Here is a 21,036-nt window from a genome sequence, read left to right as displayed (position 1 = left end):
TTGCTGAAAGGCTGCTGGTGCTGTGGACAGTTTGAGGGATCATGTAAATTGAATGTTCTCTGTAGTAGTGCTGTGTGCTGGTCCGAGTGTTCGCGATAGTTAAGGCACATAACAGTCAGGCTTAACTTAAGAAACGAAGGGCCAGATGTACGACCCTTCCAATTTGTGAGCCGCAAATTGTGTTATTTTGCTACTCTACCATTGTTTGCGAAATCCAATGGGGTCGCAAATGACCTGCTTCATTAATTTTATGAGGCAGGTCGCAATTTGCTATCCCATTGAGAATGGCCAGCACTCACAGGGATTGTGGCCGGCTGGGGTCAGCAGACCACCATGTCTGTGACTGATTTTTAAATAAAGCAGTTTTCTCTTTTTTTAAATAAAGCCCGTTTTCCTTAAAGGAAAACGGGCTCCATTTAAAAAATAAAAATTAAACGTTTCTGTTTCATTTTATAGAGTAGGGAGTGGTCTGTGGGATCACTGCCTGCTCTTAAAAAATATTTTCTCTGCCAGTCGCAAAGGGGAAGAGTTCCCCTGGGGACCTCTTCCTGTGTCAGAGTTGCTTACCACCTTTTTGAAATGGGTGGTAAACTGCAAGTGTTTTGTGACTGCAATTGCAAAACAATCGTACATCACCCTGCGACTCGCTATTAGGAAAGGACACCCTTGGCATGCCCCTTCCTAATAGCGAGTCGCAAACTCTATTTTACAAGTCAGTAATGGGTTACAGACTCTCATAGGAGGGTTTGTACATAGGGCAGACCTGTTTTGTGGCCACCCACTGGCCGATTTCCCGTTTGCGACTGCAAAAAATGATCGTACATCTAGCCCTTTGGAAAGCATTTAGAAATAAACATTTAAAAAGACAAAGACATGACATAATAAACCTCCAATCTATAAAATAGAGAAAGCTAATAAGCAAAATAACAAAAATCCAATAAGGGGTACTGAGAGATAAAATTTGTCATATATAAGTGAAAAAGCGCCAAGAAAAAGAAAACCACCATTGTAAGTCTGTGATCATGGTAGACCGGAAACAAAATGCTATTTTAGGCCAGCCAAGATGGAGCCTAGGTCAGATAACCCACATGGATAGTTCCAGGTTAAAATCTGTAAGTCAAAAAGTTCACAGACGTTTCCAAGTCCCACTTCCGAAGGGGATTTTCTTGAACAAAGACATGATTTTCTTTTTTTTTTTTTAAAGTCTAAATGCAGAATGAGACTTTGTCACTTTTTTGAGAAGAGAAATTCTCTCTGCGCACTTTGCCAATGAAACTAGATGCAGATGTGGAACCAAGAAGGGTTGGACACCTGGGGCAGTTTTTTACCCCTTACGATCTGGAGTCTTGGAGAATTCTTGTAGAATAGAGCGTAGTCATTTCTTTTCTTTTCTGAGGTGCATGTAGCTCGGAGCAGGACTAGTTTTAATCCAATCAGATGCAGTAGAACTGGCAATTGGGTACTTTTTCCAGAATCTCCTACTGAAGCTCCAAAGGACAAGTTTTCATCCTTTCTTCTGGTGTCAAGACAACCATAGGAGTACACTTTGAAGACCACCATGACTTCAGGGGAATGTACAAAGAAACTTTTCGGGCATCATCAACAGCAAGGTCCAGTGCAGGCCCAGTTGCTACTGGTCAGCTAGGCATTTAAGGGAAAAGGCCCCTTGTGGCTCTGTAGCTACAAAAGAGGTCAGTCAACTGGCCTTTGGAGTCCACTTCTATGCCATGGGTACACATGGTATGATTTCCAGCCTTGCAGGTCTCCTCAGAGTTTGAAACGGAAGGTGCATTGCTCCTTCTGTTCTTCCGCCGGTCCAGAAAGTGACACCAGCGAGTGAGGTGGGGTGGGTCACCCCTGTCTCCTACCTATCCAATGGAGTAAATGTTCCCAGGGATAAGCCTGCCCAATTTTGCAGAGATTTGTGTTTGCCCTACTGCAAACATTCCCAAAGTGCACCTTATTTCCAAAATCGAAGATTAGGAAAACTCTTTCCCCTTGTGCAGGGCCTGTGTGCCCACTCCTCATTGTGCCAGAGTAATATGCAGTCCCCTTCCTCTGATCATTCAAAACTGCTTCTAGGGGTAGCTTTCCTTCCAATGTATCTGGTCCCGGCCTGACTATGGTAACAAAGGCTGGACTTTCCATATGTAACCTTACGTTTGCTTGTGCCCTTTGTGCCAGGGCAGATCACTTTCAAGTTATTAAAGCTCCTGGGCCCACCCCAACTGATGACCCTACCAGCGGTAGAAAACACCGCCCCTCTCCTAAGCCATTGTCCCTTCTCTTATTTTCACATCTCATTAACGTCAAACAATTAATTTGACAGTTTCTGAAGAGCCAATGTAAATTAGCCTCCAGGAGCTTCAGGCAGGGCTTTTATTAAATATAAAAGATAGAGTTGGGATTATTATTTATCTAGCTGGTCCCAAACTTTATATAATGAATGAATAAAAAAACTTTATTTGGTTACTCAAAACCATTAAAGAAGACAAACTTTGGTGAGCATTGTTTTCATGTCCGAAATAAAAAAAATGAAAAAGAAAAGAGGAAAAAAACAAAAAACTAAAAATGAGTAAAAACATAGTTAAAAGAGCTAACTTCATTAGTCCATTTCATCGTAGGCTGAAATGTCTCATAACAGTTAACGACCGCGGGCCTAATTTAGGCTGGGCCATCAGCTTCCCACGTATCTGTTGTATAAATTTACTGAACACAGCCATATCTTTCACTATATCCATTGTGAATAGGTAGTTCACCGCCTCCTTTGTAGTTCTAATTCCTTGTCTGAGTAGAATTGGCTTTAGATAGCGGTTACGCTCGACAGACCGCCCCGGGCAGCAAAACCGGATGTGAGTGAAGCTCCCTTGTTTATACTTGCATAAGTGGCATTCAGAATGTGTTGTCTCAAGTCTATTCGTGGCGTAAAGCTCTTTAAGGGGCAGCGGGTGTAATCGAAATGCTAAAATCCTATTGACTGCCAGCTTGCCCACAGCTTGGATATGGTGCTGTTTCGAGGACTGTGCCCGCTGCGGGAGTGTTAGTGATTCGTGTAAGCCTCTTAATTCCAATGCTTCCAGGTCAGTGATGCGCGAGCAGAGCCGGACTTGTCGTTTCGTTTCGCTTTTAATGGCGGCATAATTAAGTAACTTAGGGTCCCAGTTATTCACAGCAAGGTTCAGAGTTTCTTTTGCAGAGGCGAGTATATTTGACCACGGGTTCTCTTTTTCCAGAAAAATACTTTTTATGCTGGATTTCAGCGAGTTTTCTGGGGCTGCAGTTGTGAGGTAGAAATATTTACTAATTGCGGCCAGTTCCTCAAGCTTTTGTTGTGTCAAGCCGAATTCGAGCAGTATCGGAGTGTTTCTGGTGCTAGATGGTAGGTGGAATAATTTTTTATAGGTCGAGCAGTGTATTTTTTCCAGGGTGCTTGATAGTTTGCCTGGAAAGGCCTGCTGCGTGTAATTTAATGACGGTATTAGTTTCGCCCTTAATACTCTTTGAATTGCTGTAGTTGTAGGGCTGTGTAGAGTTGCATGCAGCTTTCCCAGGGCGTACGAGATACTTTTCCCTTTTGCCCGTATTTTCTCGAGGTGTGTTCCTGGGCGCCCTGTTTCACAAAACCAAACTCCCAAGTAGTTGTATTGTCGTGTGCAGTCCAACATCAATTGTCCTATCTTCCATTTTATGTTTTTTGTTTCGGAAAAGGGCCAAATATTATTTTTGATTTGGTTGCATTCACGATCAGTTTGTTTTTTGCATTATAGGTGCCCGATGCCATTAATGCTTTTTGTAGCCCAATTTTAGTGTGGTCTAGTAATACCAGATCATCAGCGTACTGCAGTAATTGAATCTTGGTATGCCCAAGGCGGGGAGTTGCTAGTGATGCTCCCATCAAGGCTTTGCCCATGTCTGCGGTGTATAAATTGAATAACATTGGGGCAAGTACGCATCCTTGCTTCAAGCCACGATTGGTGTCAATTTTCTCTGAGGCCGACGTGGTTGACAGTTTGATTCTGACCCATGTGTTTGAATATAAAGATATAATTGCTTTAAGTAATTGTGGGTCGATATTCCAGGTAGCCAGTTTTTGCCAAAGAATAGAGCGGTCGACACCATCAAAGGCCGCAGTATAGTCGATAAAGCATGCAAAGATGGGGGGAGATTTTCGTGCCACTGCCTTATGTGTTAGGTATGAGAGGGCTATGATGTTATCCACTGTTGAAGCACCTGGTCTGAACCCTGTTTGATAGAATGGCAGGAGGCCTTCCTCACTGACCCAAGTTGAAAGTTCTATTAATAGGGTATTGGCGTAGGCTTTTCCCTCAATGTCAAGGAGTGCAATCATCCGGTAATTTTGTGGATTTGATTTCGACCCTTTCTTATAGATGGGATGTAGGAACGACCCGCGCCAAGAATCCGGTACATTGCCTGCTAATCGACATTCCGCATATAACACTGACAGTTTTTCGGACCAAAAGTCTGTGTCTTGTCTAAAGAGGGAGCCCGGCAAACCGTTGAGTCCTGGCGCTCCATTGGGTCTGATTTTGTTTAGTATTGTGTTAACTAGCTTTTTTCCAATATGTATGAATTTTTAGGGTTAGACAGTTGTGTTACGTTGTCTAATTCTGTTTTTGATTGGTTTTGGATGCCTTCCTCCTTATATAAAGATGTCACGTGGGCTATCCAGGTGTTAGAGTCAATTGAGTTTTCTCTCTGCGTATTCCCTTGATTTAGAGTATTGAGGTATTGCCAGAACTCTTGCGTTTTGCTGGGACTCAACAGTCCGAAGATTTTTAGCCATTTTGCTTCAGTTTGCTTCCGTTTTTCCGCCCAAACTTGCTTTGAATGTAGTTTCGCTGTTTCCTGCAGGAGTTGTTTATCATTAATCGAACCGGTTTTCAGATAAGTCTTTCGGATGTTGCGCACTAATTTCACGCTTTTTCGGATTGCAGATATGTCACTGAGGTTTTGTCTCGGTGATAGTTGGTCGTTCTTATTTTCCCTTCTTGTAGGTGTGTAACCAGATTGTGGGCAAGCTGGTCCCAGTCTTAAATTGTGCCCCTGTTTGTTTCCTTTAAAGTACCGTCCACCCAAACTTTTTTCCATTCCTCAAACTTATGTATAGGGCCTGCGTCCCATTTAATCCTTCTTGCCAATGTGTGCTGTTCAATGCCGGTTGTCGATCCCAGTAGATTAGGTATATAGTGGTTGTCCGCTGTCAGATTTAAAGTTGTTATTAGAGCCGCATGATCACTTTCCTTCCGTTGCGCAACCCTGTCATCAGGCTCTGTAACCGAGAACCTAAAAATATATAGTTAATTGTGGTAAGATTGATGTACGTTGGCGGGCAAGAAAAGGTTCCTGGGGAAGCCTTTAAGGATAGGGAGTGGGCTGATGCCAACTGGTAGGCATGCAAGAGGGCGTTGAATGCTTCCGTCGCGGGGGAAGTGTGGCTTTTTACTAAGTTGTCTCCAATATTGTGTGTTGAAATCCCCGAGTATTATTGAGTCCATCTGGGCAAATTGTAGGAGAAGATTTTCGATGTCTTCTAGTAACATCAGAGTTTTTCTTTTTTTTTTTTTTTTTTTTTTCCTGTCCATTAGGGTTATAATAAACATTAATAAATAATATAGACAATGTGCCCTTACTTGATGAGAGGCATTTCAAGATGCTGGCCATGTACAAGTTAGACGTTGTTGGGATTTCCCTAAATTGTAACTTCTGTGAAAGCCTAATATAAGTGGAGATACCTCCAGACGGTCTGCCGAAGATATTCTCTTTAACAGCCGGTTTGTGATAGTCCGCAAATCCCCTGATTGAAACTGGTTTAATAGCCCACGTTTCTTGCATGCAGATTATGTCTATGTCAGTGAAGAGTTGGGATGTAGCGGGATTTTGTGTTAGTTTTAGTATCCCAGCTACATTCCAGGACATTATGGATAAATGTTGTTCCCCAGTTATCTCCCTTTTCTGTTCTATAACTGGTAAGTCTGCCTGCCAGTGTGGTAGTGTGGTCTTAGTTACAACAGTACAGAGTTTAGGAATTACAAGTTAGGGCACGAGGCACCCAAGACCAGTCTTCATGTGAGATGTTCTGAATTGAGCAGCTCCGGGTGCCTTTACTAATGTTTGTAGTGACCTTAAGCAACCCATTGCTTGTCAATTTTATATTTGTTCCACTTTCGCTCCCATGGAGTATATAGAGAGTTTTCAAGGGTGGGAGTGACAACTCTACCTTCGGGTTCTCTCTTTGTTTGTCCAGTGTTCTGGGGTCAATTTGGTACTGCAGGTGGGCGTGTTTCAAAGGCATAGGGTATTTTATTGTCGGCCGACTCGTGATCTTTATGCCCCAATCTTCTAGTATTTGGTGGTTTCTTTTTAATGTATAGATTATGTCTGGGTTTGAGAAAAGCAATTCTGTAGATTCGTTAATGTCACCTGAACCTTGCGTGAAAAAGGAAACTGTGTCGATGTCAGTTGACGTTATGTTTTCCAGGCCTGGGATGTTCGCAAAGAGTTTTAATAGATTGCTACGGTTGAGTATGATTCACTTGCCCTTTGAGGCATACTCTGGCTGGAGGCATAGTTTCAGATCATCCTGTGTTTATGGGATTTGTCGCTTATGTGTCCCTTTTATGGGAGGGTCTTGGCAAATTAAATCCTGACGGGTTTGCCGTGACCCAGCATTTACGTCATCGTTTGCGTGGTTTGTGGGACCCATTTTTGTTATCAGCGGCAAAGCTTCACTTGTTTTGTTTGATGCTATCTTACTGGAGTCATTGAAGACCTTCCCGTGTGTTCTCTGGTTGTTTTCCTTTGTTGGACTTCTGGTTTTGCTGTTTAAAGCTTTGCCCGTTGCGTTAATCGGCGTTGGGCTGTCTCGATAAGGTGCCAGGAAAAAAAGACGGTCCCTGGCTGCCTGCACGGGTAGATTGTTCCTCATGGAGTTCGAGATGCCCAACCGCTAGACTCATTTTAGTTGAGTTGTCTGGCCAAATATCTTTCCCGTCTGGAGTTGGGGGATTTTGCTGTGTGGTAGGCACGGCATTGGTTATACTGACCACAGGGTTTTCATTAGTTTCCGGCTGCAACCACAACCTAATTGAACCATTTTGAGTCTGATTGCTTCTTCTTGGTTTGTTTAACTTTTTAAATTTTTTCTTATTTTTCCGGGATAGGTGGCCGGTTTCAGGGCTTGTCACCTTCAAGCTGATTAAGTTTGCTTGTTCTTTAACAGCTGTGCTGTATTCGCCTAAGGAGGTTTGGAATGACCTACTTGTAGCCCTACTCAGTTCAGCTGCCGACGTCTTTGGGATGTCCTGCTGGGGTTCTTTGCCGTTAGTCGATAATCGTCTGTGTCCTAGGTGGACTGTTGTCTATATTTGCCGACTTCGTATTTTCATTGCTCCTGTACCTGCTCGTTTTTGCTTTTAGATCTTCAACCAGTGTATTCATTATTGATGGCAATTTTTCCAAGCAGAGCAGCACCGGGCTACATCCACAAACCTGTTGTTTAAATGTGGTAGTTGCCTGGGCGCATTGTATTAAAGAGTTCAAGGCTTCTAGTTTTAAATGTATGCCTGATATCAGGCCGGCAACTGTGTGCAGTAGGCTTATCTGGACGTCTAACTTGTCGGCGTGCATTATAGCTGCGTTTACCATCGAGGCCAAAACGTCATTGATCAGTACAAGGTGATGGTCCAGTTTAGCCGGCTGCTTCTCCGATATATGGTCAGATATATGGTCCCCCTGGGCTTGCTGACTATGACTAATGCCATTATGATCAGGTCCAGGGCTTACTAGGATTGTTGTAGAATTTTGGAAAGGCTCTGCATGTGCACTGAGTGCTGAGATGCAAATTTCGCCCGCCCCCTTATTATGGGACAGACCTGCTGCCAGCTGTACATTGATTGCGCCGTCAGCTGGAGAGACCCTTTGGTTGTCCCAGGTCTGTTGAGCTACTATTATGTGGGGACTAGCTAAACCGGCGTTGTTATTAGGCAAGGTCGATGCAGATTTTGTTTGTACTGGTAGACCGCCCGGTGTTATGGTTATTTGTGGAGATAGCGGGATTGCTGGGCACAAAAGAATGTTGTTTCCTGGTGAATTAGCGGCTGTGTCCGGATTTGTTGTATCATTATCTTGGTCTACGTGCAGATATGTACATTTAGAAGTTTTGTGAGGAAAAAAGTCCCGTATGTCTCTGTTAGCAGTATTGACGATTATTTTTCTATGACTACTTGGCGGTGAGCCCTTGTCTAGTACTGGCATTGACCCGCATGGGGGCGCAAGCTGACGCTGTTGGAGCTTGTTTGCCTGTGGAGTTATTGGTGAAATGTCTCCGTTGTAGGTTACTGTTGCCACCGCCTCCGCTTCTTCTCTATAATCCAATCCCATGTTAGAGGCCCCTCCTCCAAAGGGGTACAGCATTTTTTCTTTAAGGCGCTTTGCTGTCTTATGAGGGCAGGGTACCTCTTTCATTTTATTTCATTTCATTTCTTTCATTTTAATTTCATTTCATTTCATTGGCGCTGTAGGAGCGTCGAATTTCTTGTTCTCATTACTCCACCGCAAGCTATTTGCTATTTTGCGCTGGCAGTTAGGGAGTGTGAGAAACTAGCGAGCTCGTAGCTGGTAGGATTATGGCTAGGAGGCTTGTTGAGCTCTGCAGTAAGGCTCCTGGAACACCCTGAGCCCTGGTTACTGGCTCCTGTAACCTATAATCTAAGGCAGGAGATTTTTACCAGTTTTGTCCAGTTTATGAGACTGCAGTGTTTTTTTTTTTCTGAGAGTATTCTATAATTTTCAGTGTAAGCTGTAAATTCAGCGAATTACAAGTGTAAGTATCCGATGGGGCGGGATGAGTCATGCACGTAGGTGTCTCTATGTCTCTCTGGAGCTGAGGCTGAGTTATGAGCCAGATGAGACCGCAACAGCCGGAGCCGCAGCAGCAGGGCGGAGCAGCTTACGAGGGTCCTGACCTGCGAGCGGAGCACACGAGGGAGACCGCAGGCAAGTCAGACCTAGTCAGATTGCCTTCCCGGTCAGCTCCCCGGGCTCTTACTTAGCGGCTGCCTCTACCGGCAGCCGCGCTCGCATCCTGGTTCCTGCGCCTTGTGCTAATTTTGCGGCCTCACCTCTTTTGGCCGAGCAGCTGGATGTGCGACACGCGAGGGGGTGCAGCCTCTCCCCCTCGGCAAGAAACGCTGGAAGCTGAAGACACTGAGCACGCTGTCGGCAAGTACACCGCCGCCTTTCTTTCGCCTTTGCCTTCTCCACTGGCTACTCTCTTTCTCCACCTCCACCTCTGGCACGTGATCGAAACTCCTGTCACGGATACTTCGGTACACAATTCAGGGTTATAGTCTCTTCCTAAACGATTGCTTCACTCTACCCTTGGCATGAGTCTGTGCACTTATCGTCCATCCTCGTTCTGAACTTAACGCCGTTTTAAGAGTAGGACCAGCATGGAGGTCGGCGCAAGATTTGTGTCCAAGCGGCACCCAGCAATGGATTACGCAGCAGGAGCCTTCTTGCTTGCGATAGGTGAGTTTGGACAAACTTTATATAGCCCGTTTAATATTTTAATGTCTACTCTAGTTTTCTCACAGGACTCCACAGTTAAGTAGCTTTTGGGTATTTAACACTGTAGGGACATGCTGACAGTAATAAATTACTGTGTGTCCCATTTTTAAATACTATGCACCCTGCATTTTGGGCTACTAGGCTTACACAGGGGTGACTTATTACTGTTTAAAAAAAGAAAAAAAAGGTTTTTAACCCATTAAAAGTTTTTATTATTACAGGTTTTGCTGCACGTTTCAACTGTAGCAGTCAGGCCGCAATGGGAGGCCTGAAGCTTTGTTTTCCTTGTCACACTAGTGGATGGCACAATATGTGCTGCAGTCCACAGGTGACATTTTAACTTTCTATTTCTTAGGTGTATTTTCTGTACCATTTACTATGGCCTTATAAGACTGATAAATAAGACAAACCTGGATAAGCCAATTTCTACATGTTTCAGTGATCCGAGCACATACACTGCAACCTGGAGTTCTAAAAACCAGCAAAATAATTCAGCAATAAATGGGATCTCCACTCTTAAAGGGGCATTTTCTCAAACCCTTTACTCCCATAAACTTGTTAAGTGTCAACATAATATGCTTCTGGTCCTTGTTGATGTGTAGTAGTGGGTTTCAGTGCAGGCACATTCTGTGCTATATATAAAGTGTGCCTCCTTTCTCAAGCTAATGGGAATTAAAATGAACGTAATTAGATAACTCCATAATTGTCTAGTTTCTTTCAAAGACGTGTACATGCCTGTGTGTACTTCCATCACAAACAAGTGCATCAAAAGACTGATATTTACAGTATATATTCCCACCATTCACTGGTCTTGCCTATGTATACCTTACCTCAAATGTATCTTGTTATAATAACATACAACCGTAAAAGCATAATCTCATTCCACCTCTTTCATACGCTGAAACTTTACCAGTATTATACAGAAGTACACTTACTGACTTTGTCAATTTATTTTTCTAAATGATCCTTTTCCCCTTAAATCAGGTAAAGGTCTGCAAGGGTAATAACAGAGGCATCTTTGTCTTAGGTGGAAAAGGCCCACGACAAATGGGAAGAGAATAGCAGCACTTCTGAAATTCCAAATGTTTGGGATCAGAAAATGAAGGTTATGATTGGCAATGTTACCGCCTGCACGAAGCTTGGTGGTTTTATTAATCAAAACACGAGTTTCTCAATGAGCGACGTGTGTGAAGGTAATGTGTGGCTTAAATCAATCTTTCTTGTGGTTTTGAATGTTGTTGATCACTTTCATGCTGTTGGTGAACTTTTGTAGCACTGGAGCTCAACTAAAAGTTAATCCACTCGTATACCACATAATTCATGGGTAATTTGTTGCCAATTTCTTTGTATTATTAAAAACAGCTATTCACACTGATATATGGAAATACAGTTTTTATGTTTCTGTAATGTTCGCTATGGAACGGGTGTAATACTTAAAAATAAATTCTCCAGTATAAAAATCTGTAACATTAAGCAGACCTTCACGGGACCTGTGAGATGGTAGAATTAGTTTTATGAGTGGAAAGGATTTGTCAAAATGTTTGCTCTGAAATTAAGTCCTATTGGGACTGTCAGTGGGAAACTATGGAAGAGGAGACCTACACAAAGTAGAAAGCAAGATTTGCAGATAATTATAATACCTCAAAAATGCAAACCTGTCTAGGGTTTAGATTACACTAATTCTGGTCGTTCTTTTTCACCCGGTGCTAAATGCTACAGAGCAGGTTTCTTGCCCTTTTACTCATGTATTTTTTTTTATGCCCCTATTTTGAAGTTTTAGATTTGTACAAAAAAGGAAAGCGGGGTGGGAGATCCAGGGTAATCACGACGGTGTATTATGAGGAGTGTAGAATACCACCAATAAGTACATTCCAGAACCGCTCAAAAGAAAGGCAAAATGCACACATCCATCTACAACATAGTACATGTGCACAGTATCAAGCAGAAGTCAAAAAAGTTAATCGGCCCCTTCACTGGACGAATCACCTGGAGAACGAAAAACAAAGCAAGCATGTTGCAGGATATTGGCCATAGCAGTAAAAGGAGTCAAACTAGCCTCATCTCTTTTTGCATAAGTTTTTAACTGTAGCCATATCCTTTCAAACATCTTACCATTAAGTAATGCAGTCAGGCATTCCATGGCATAAATGTGCCACACTTTAGTCCACAAGAGTGTAAGGCCTGGAGAGAGGGGTTTTTCCCAAACATGAGATACCGTGAGGCGTGCTGCCAAAAGGAAGAAGGTAAGAAGCCAGCCCCTAGGTGTCGTGTAGGGGTAGTCAGAGTTTTCCCCTGCCTCGTCCAAAAGTAGCACCAGATGGTCTAGTGGTTAGATCACTGAGCACATTTGATTGATCTGCTGGAGCACCTCACTCCCGAACTATGTCACCTGCACTCACTGGCAACACATATGAATGTAAGTGCCTTGCTCCCCGCAGCCACTCCCGCAAACAAGCCCGTCATCTCATGTATTCGTACTGGAGTGAAGTTCTGTTCTGTTTTATGTATGCACATAATGGGTTCTAATGACAAAAACTAAAACTGCAATAGGTAAGATTGCATACAGTTTGTTATTTGTAGTCTGAACACTGGTTCTTTTTTTGAATTAATGACCGGAAATGTATACATTGCTTAATTTGAAAGAAAAGTCACAATTTAGCATAAAAATAAGAAATTGTATACCAATATATGGATGTACAACTTTTATTAGATTACACACTAAAGATTTGTACCTGGTTTAAATAAGACTTTGGGGTTAAAGAGCCCACTTGCTAAGGTATAGGAGCTCAGACTGGACCAGTAGGATAGTGAATTTTCATTCCCACCTGGGCAAAGAAACGCTGGTGGACGGAAGTTTGTAAGCTGTGCCATACCTAAGGTTTGTGGATTAAAGAGTACAATGCTTCTGGCAGGGAAGCTTGTAGGTAATAGGGGAGATGAGTTGGCTCTAGGGGTGACCAGGGTGAGCTGCAACTCAGAGGAGGCCCTGGCAACTTTTGCAGCTGGATGGATCAGGGTGCTGCGTGTGAATAAACATAAAGTCATGCAAGGGCATTAAGTATGGCAAGGGGCAATACTCTTAACAGATTCAGCCCTATATTAATATAATGAAGGACCACATCTTCTACCTCCTTTTGCTCCAGATGTTGAGGCAGGAGGCTGTCTTGTCTGGATTCTGATCAGTTTGCCAGCCTCTTGCAAAGGTTAGCTTCTAAATTGTTACCTAGACTCCAGCAGAAGAAAATCTATTCCTGCTTCAAAGTCAGAAGTTTGATGTTTACTGGAAGCTTCTACTTCAAGCTGACACTTGGCACTTTTCATCGAACAGCCTCACTTGCTGATCCAATAAAATCTTGATTCTGCGAGTTTGTCTTTAAGATGACTAGCATTTGTCACTAGCTGTACAGGCTACATCTTATACCCACCACCAAAAGTATTGTTATATTACCTAGGGTGACCAGATCTTGAAAAACAAAAACCGAGATATTCCTCAAACATAGGAAGACTTCAATTTTTTTGTCAGGGACACAAAATGACTTAATTGACAGCACTCGCTAACAAAGAAAATACGGACAGTCAGCCAATAAGGGCAGTTAAGTGCAAGAACACTCTGTCATCTATATTCTCTACATTGCTTTCTGTAGGGGCTGCTAATTAATTATGCTGAGTAGCACATATGGAAACTTGCCTTGCTCTATGTATAATCTACCTTCTGTGAATACCAGGACGTAAACATTTACTCAAGATTACTACTGTGGCAGGAAGTTCCTTACAGTGTGCATTTGAAGTGAATGTAGGCCTAATCCTAGCCTGAGGTCATATTGCACGTATTGACGACTTCTGTGGTAAGACAAACTGCTGCTTGATTAATGGACTGGGATCCTTGTTCTTTATCATGCAGCTCAGCCAAGCACCGCTCGAGCTCTGGTGCCATCCAGCTGTGGCGCATTGATGGGCATGCATGGACCATGATCTTCATACATATGTTTTGTGTGCCTGCGTAATCAGAATGGCAGCATTTCGGATGTAAGAATCCAGTATGTTTATCAGCTAGGCTCATAGAATATGGGTAGAAATCACAAGCCTTATTGTAAATGCTCCTGGTATGGTGGACCTATTTGGTAAATATGTAACAACTTTGATTACATGCACCGTGTTAAAGAAATACATATTTGTAGGTAATTTTAATGGGTTTCTGTTTCAAAAACATGTTTAATTTTCTTTATGTTCAATTTGTTACAGGGTACATGCCTTACAGAGGGGATTGGGTCCAAGCTGAATATTTTATAAACCCTACAAACTGGAAGAGTGAGGCATGCTCTGTGAAGCCACTGAGGTACAAGAAAGTTGACAAGGTATCTTTTATCACCTACGCTTGATCCTAGCGCTCCTAGCGCCTCGCAGTGGTAAAAGTTAATAAATACATTCCTACATGATTCCATTTCATTTATCCGTAGACTTGGTCTCCTTTGTATAGTGAGGGCTGCTTCTGATCATGAATAATCAGGTTTTGCTACTAAAGGCCATGCACCTCCTATATTTTACCCAGAACACCTCCACACCATGCAGGAGTATTGGATTTGAGCAAGGATAGTTTCCATTCAGCCAGACACTTTGGTTAGAACACAGTACACCGTAACACTGAGCTGGATTTGGGTTGTCACTGTAACTGTCATGGAAATAATAATTCTAATCTAATGCAGCTCAAATGAAGGAATGTTTTTTTGAGAATTTAAACTAGATATTTGCAACACTTTTCACACAATTTGTCAACTTGAATTTCAAGCAGGTCCAAAAATAATTCAAGATTTGGTACCCCCAACGTCCTATTCTGAATGCCCTTTTCTCTGCAAGGGAGCCAATGGGCCTTGATGCATACATCGAAAATAAGCCCCTCTTCCCTGTGGTTAGGTAGAGAACAATGGTCATAACTGGGCATGCAGTGAGTCCCTGCACCTGCTGCACTTTTCATAACTATGCCCTTTCTGAAAGTAGTGGACCTTCCTGACTCACTTTTCCACAGGGATCCCTGAAATCATGAAATCAGAAATTGCAGAGTGTCCGAGTTCAAGCCTGCTGCTCCCGTCATTGAAATTTATAAACTACAGGCCAGATCGGCCTCTTTGTACGGGGCAGAACTATGGGGACATCAAAGACCTACCAACCTCATGAAGGTAGAACACGCATTCATGAGGAATTTACTGGGTCTGCCAGTAAGTACTCCGCTACTACCCCTTCGCATGGACCTAGGGCTACTCCCTATTCAGGAGGTAATGGCAATACGCCCTTTAACAAATTGGAGAAGACTGTGGTCAGTGCCTCAACTTGTTTGTTATAAAAACGAGTTCTGGGAGATCTGGGATGCACTGAAAAACAAGAAAATCCAGTGTTTAACCCATATTAAGGCAACTAGCATTAGGATTGGTCTACCTGAGCTTTGGGAAACACCTGATGTAGCTTGCCTAGCGCTAACCAGGGCTGAGTTGGTTCGCCATTTTAGGTTCCATAATTTATCGTCCCTCTATGCGAGTCCTACAGTGGGAAGATTGACTATTGAGTTTCTCCAAATCAAAGAAGCTACAAAAAGGAAGAATTTCTAGATCTGATTTATCCATCATCAACAAGGAAACTCTATATACAATTCCGGATGGGTAGTCTTCCAATCAGGGTGTTTACATGTAAATGGGACAACAATAACAACACTGAGTGCCCAGCGCGTAAATATAACATTGGAAATGAAATCCATGTCTTTTTTTCTGCCCTGTTTACCAGGCTGTACGTAAACGTTGGGTGATACCAATTTGCAGAAATCTAGGTTTCAATCAGTGTGTCCAAGCTTTCAGAGTCCTAAATTATGACATGCATCCCCCCATTATTTTTGCTGTCGAGTTTTTTAAATGGAATGTGGCACAGACGCAGGAAATACATTAATGAATCCATTGGACAGTAGGAATTACTTCTGTTTTATATTGTAATTAACTATTTCGATAACCAACCTAAATGTTTAATCCGGTTTTATGTTGGTGGATGAAGCCATAGTTTTAATTCTCCAAATATGTGTATTTTATGATTGAGCTTGAATATGTATGGTTCTTGTTACTTATTTTCTTACTCTATGTTATGTATGTATTTTATCTTGCTCTTTCATGGTCCGCTGCGACCGAAGTAAAGTTATTGAATCGAATCGAAAGTCCTTTAACAAGACTGCAAAACGAAATCCAAACACTGCTTATGCATATCTTCTACTGGTCTTACTGCATTGCAGGGGAAAAACATGGTCCATGGAAGAATTTATTTGGCTGATCTGTGATTCAGATGTCAGTTCTGAACGCTGAAGCTAGTCTATATTAAACAGGAGTGCCTTTTCACGCTTATAGGTGATGACAAGTCTTTTAGGATTAAGCTATTTCATAATATCAAAGAAAAAGGGATGGCTTAAACAGGCATTTTGTCAGGGTGTGACGAATGGCCGGACTTCCAACAAATTTGATTGCTTAGACACAGAATTTCAGTTTAAGGAGCAGGAAAGGTTGTTGTAATCATTCGGGTAAGGATTAGTATAGTGGCAGAGTAGATAAGTAAACATGATTTATTTCTGTTTTGGATTTCATATTTGTAATTGAAGAATGTAATAGTTGGTTTGCAACGAAAATAGCATTTATATCTATAGTGATACTATTTCCATAGAGAAAAAAAGGTTCTGCCTGCCTTCCAGTGTCGAGCATAACTATCAGCAGGGTTGGGGAGTCTACCTGGGGGTTTTCCTGCAGCCCATCTTTATGAGATGAAGGGCTGCAACGAAACGATGGCATCACTTTTATTAAACACCCTGTTCTATTTGAACATGATTTTGAACCCATATTACTCCATGACACCCCACAGGCATTGAGAGACACACATCTTCATGGTCTTTGTGAAAAGCTCTGATGCTATATCCATGTAATTCCAGTTCAAGTTACTCCCCTAGGCATACAAGGCCCTACCCAACTGCGGACCTGCTTACTTCAACCATTGCCTGAATTTTCACCAGCCCACCAGACGCCTCCGCTCCCGCTCGCCCACACCCCTGCATCTGTCAAAGCGGTAATGGAAGATGCTCCTTCTCCTACCTCGCTGCGAAGACATGGAACAACCTCCGCCTACATCTTTGAATTTCCCCATTTCTACCAGAAAGTCGCTGAAAACCTGGCTCTTTGGCAGAACCACTGGACGCTGCCAGCGCCTGGATATGCTCATAGGTGACAGGCAGCGCTGTATAAGTCGACTGATTGATTGATAGCCTGAATGAAATCCATATTAAATAGATGTTTTGCCTAGCTTCACAATTGGATCAAAACGCCACACAAAATGGTGCAGAAGCGAATAACCTTTATGATTAAGAACAAGTGCAGATAGAAAGTATCTGATGTTCACAGTCACCCTACAGAATGAAGAGGCAGCACTCAGATACTTTGTTTTACTATGAAGAAAAATATTACTTCCCATAAGTTGCAGTCAGGAAACAACAGGATTCCGTGTTAGGAAGGACAAAGTGTTGAGCCTAGGTATATCATTCACCCCACCACATGGGGCTGTCTGTTCTGAGCATTTGCTCCCTTTAGGATTTTACTTTAACCTTTTTAATTTTATTTTATTTAAACTTCCGTCAGCAATATACAATCAATATCTCGACATGTACAGTAGAAATGCAATTTCGTTATAAGCAGCCTCAAGATGCATTAGTCAAAAAGAGAACTGTAACGTTTAGAGTAAATGGATGTCAATGGATTTCAAAATACATTGCAAACATACAATATTACTATAAATGGCAATGTCAGAATATTCTGCTTAGTTGTCATAATAAACACATGCACATTTAGAGAGTAAGGAGGGGGGCATCCTGAAATAAGAGGACAGCATTGGGAGAGGACCTCCACAGCAGGTCTCTCCACGATGGGGGGAAATAACACCTCTTAAAATGTTCCAATCGTGTGGACCTCATGGTACATCATTAGCAATGATAGGGTGTTCTAGCAGGTATGTCTGCAGCGGGCCCTATATATCACGACGGTGTGAGGAATGGGGAAGCAATTTAGCGTATGTGCAAAGTTGATCTTGCCAAAGGGTCATATCGCCTGGCCATTCCTTAAATTTGGGTGCTCGGCCACGGGCCCACATGCAGGCCACTCAATGCTTAGCCAACACCAAACAGAAGGACACAAATTTTCTAAACGGGACAGGAATATGTTCAGTATATCCTGGGAGTGTAATAAGAGGCGCTCTGGAAATAGGTGTGGAAGTCATAGATTCTAGAGTTGTGAGTACTTGCCACCAATAGTCAAGCACCCCAGGACATTCCCACACTAGGTGTAAAAAATCTGCAAGTTCTGCCCAACATCTATCACATCTATCCGAATCCCGCAGGCCATACTTGTGGAGCCGAACTGGGTTGTAGTAGCTACGATGGATAAATCTGTAGTGTATGACACAGAGCCTGCTGTCCGAGGAGACCTCCTCTGTCTGCTTTCAGCCGTACGTCCGTTGCTCATCAGTTAATTCCTGGTCGAATTCTGCCCCCCATTTAGCACGGGAGGTGCATGGCGGGTACTCCTTATCTACATACAATGTGTGATAAAGTGTAGATACTAAATGTGAAGCGGAATCTGCTAGCAAGATTTGGTGCAGCGGCATCAAAGTGGTTGTTTCAGAAGGGAAAGTGGAGTGACACACCTGTATACCATGATGTAGTCGAGCATACGGGAAGGTTTCCATGGTAGAGGGGGGATCATGGCATAACTGCTGGATGGTACAAAACTTGCCCTTAATGTATAGGTCTCCCCAGTAATGAATATTCTGTGTGCGTGCCGTTTTCCTAAATATGTCCTCCTGCAATAGTGTCACATCCGGGTGATAGGTGAGTGGAAGAAGAGGGTAATCGAGGCAGGTTGCGGCCGTTCGTTCTAAGATGCGAGCCCAAGCTTTTTTTGTGCAGTCCACAGGATTAGGACTAAGCCCTAAGGCTCAACACTGGAGAGTAAAATGCCAGCTAGTGGAATGGAGTCCGCAAGCCATTGTTCAGTGGCAACACGAGGGGTATACCGAGGGGAATGAAACCAGAAGTGAGCGAAGTGTGCCTATGCGGTTATGTAGTATAATTCAAAATTTGGAATGTCTAAGCCTCCTTGTGAATAAGGTCGTGCACGTGTGTCCCATTGGATGTGTGGCTGTTTACAGCCCCAAACCAATCTAATCATTTCTGATAGGAGACTGCTAAAGAAGTGTCGACCAGGATCATAAGGAATGTTGAGGAATAAATAGAGAAATTTAGGAAGGATAACCATTTTTATGAGAGATATACGACCAGCCATAGTCTAGGGTAGCGCTGTCCATCGGTTAATACAGTCAGTAACGTGTTCCATGTCACAACCATAGTTAAGGCGCATGAGCTCTTCCCGGTCTGCTGTAACATAGATCCCCAAGTATTTAACATAGTTGTCGCACCATACAATAGGATAATCCGTTTCAAAGGGAGTGGCAGCACTGGTCAGCGGGAACATTTGTAAGTTAGTCCATTTGTAAGTTAACTATGAACAAAACGCTCCTATCGCTTCCGAGAGTGTCTCCCAAGGATATCATTGAAACGTGGGTCCAGTTCTATGTTGTATTTGTCAATGTAGTCCTACATATCCTTACATTGGCTCCCTCTTTCTAAACGCTCTTTGTTCAAAATGGGATGCTTGATCTGTCAGGCCTTAGCAGGCACCGGGCCAGCATTTCTACCTTCAGAAATCACAGCTTATGTTCCTAATAGGGATCTGCGGTCCTCCTCCAAGCTTCTCTTGTGCGTCCCCCGATTTAAGAGAAAAAAACATGGCGGCATGAGGTTCTCCACCGTGGCCCCTGCCTTTTGGAATGCTCTTCCCTTCAGTATTAGGACACCTGCTTCCTACTCGATCTTTCGCAGGGCTTTCAAGACCCAGCTTTTTTCACGTGCTTTCTCACCCTTTCTGCCTTTTCCGGTATGTCCGTCCTCAGCGCCAAGAAACCGTTCGGTATACGAGCGCTTTATAAATGTTTTAACTTCAACTTCAATTAATGTTAATGCCAGAGTAGCTGCCAAATTTAACAAACTCACACATCAGTGGATTTAAATTCTGACTAGGATTTTATTATATAGAGGCTGACATTGTCCGCATAAAGGGAGATGAGGACAGGACGTAGGAGGAAGCGAAGACCTACATGGTTGAAGTACTGTCTAATCCTAGCTGCCAATGGTTCCATTACTAGGGTAAAGAGGATCGGGGAGAGGGGACATCCCTGACGAGTGTCGCGGGATAGGGAAAAGGAGGGTTAGGTGTGCCCGTTGAGCAAAACTCTTGCCGTAGGTGAGGTATACAACAATTGGATGCAGGAAAGGAAGCTTATTGGGAGTCCCATACATTGTAAGACAGTAAAGAGGTAATCAGATTCCACCAAATCAAAAGCCTTGGAGGCATCTAAAAATACTGCCACCATTGCCAATTTGGGATCAACCATCTGTACGAAGGAGAATAAGGTTCTAAGGTTATGGGATGTCGCTCTTCCAAATATGAATCCTGCCTTATCAGGAAGGACTAGCTTATCTAGAAGAAGGCACAAGCGGTTGGCCAATAATTTAGCGAGACTCTTAGTTTAAAAGGGACAGGGGTCTATAAGATTTGCACCGGTCTTCAGGTTTGGTCGGCTTTAACACTGACGTGATGAGGGCTTCCCTCATTGAGGGTGGAAGAATTTGTGTCTCATGAGCTTCGAGAAAAATCTCTTTCAATATTGGAAGTATCTGATCAATGTATGATTTTTAAAAATCGATGAGTAGGCCATCGGAGGCTGGAGTTTTGCCGAATTTGATCTGCATGATGGCTGCCCGCAGCTCCTCATCCTCAAACGGCGCTGTAAGGAATTCGCACTGTGTATCGCCTAACCAGCCTAGAGTGATGTTGCCAAAAAAGGAAGCAAAGTCTGGAGGGAAAGTACGTTGTGTTTTATACAGATTCGCGTAGAAAGTGGAGAATGATTAAGTATATCGTGATTGTCTCTATGGCCCACGCCCATATCGTCGACCACATCAAGCACATAGTTAGAAAACAGAGGTTGCTTAATATCATTAGCTAAGGCGAGGCCAGGTTTACCCTCCCCATAACGGCGGGTGATAAAATATTTGCCCCGGAACTTCACCTCACGGTTTGCAGTGGCTGTATAGTCTAAGTTTTTCTCGGAGCAAAGCCCGATGTGTGCCAGAATTATCGTTCCACATGTTAGCCTCTAAACTTTTTATCTTTGCCTCCAAACGCTGTAAATTTCTTCTGATGTCTCGAATACTCCAACTCTTAGACATGCCTATGCCACGAACAGTGACTTTAAAGGTCTCCCACAATGTGCCCCTCTGATCTACTGAGCCTTTATTTCTGACAAAAAAATCAGTGATCTCCT

The 21,036-nt window shown here is 43.0% G+C and overlaps 1 protein-coding gene across 2 annotated transcripts in view; it reads left to right on the top strand.

Annotated features, from left to right (window-relative positions):
* The window catches only part of MOV10L1 (Mov10 like RNA helicase 1), a 1,040,774-nt gene that overhangs the window by 68,871 nt on the left and 950,867 nt on the right, over positions 1-21,036 (top strand). For both annotated transcript variants that reach the window (XM_086967454.1, XM_086967456.1), the window contains exons 3-4: positions 10,616-10,781; positions 13,831-13,943. In XM_086967454.1, the coding sequence (XP_086823580.1) occupies positions 10,616-10,781; positions 13,831-13,943 (279 nt within the window). The remainder of the gene's footprint in view (positions 1-10,615; positions 10,782-13,830; positions 13,944-21,036) is intronic.

This window comes from Lissotriton vulgaris, chromosome 1_1 (assembly GCF_964263255.1).
Source record: "Lissotriton vulgaris chromosome 1_1, aLisVul1.2, whole genome shotgun sequence".
Classification (NCBI taxonomy): domain Eukaryota; kingdom Metazoa; phylum Chordata; class Amphibia; order Caudata; family Salamandridae; genus Lissotriton; species Lissotriton vulgaris.
Note: the sequence above shows the minus strand (reverse complement) of the source record. Positions and strands in the feature narration are given on the sequence as shown.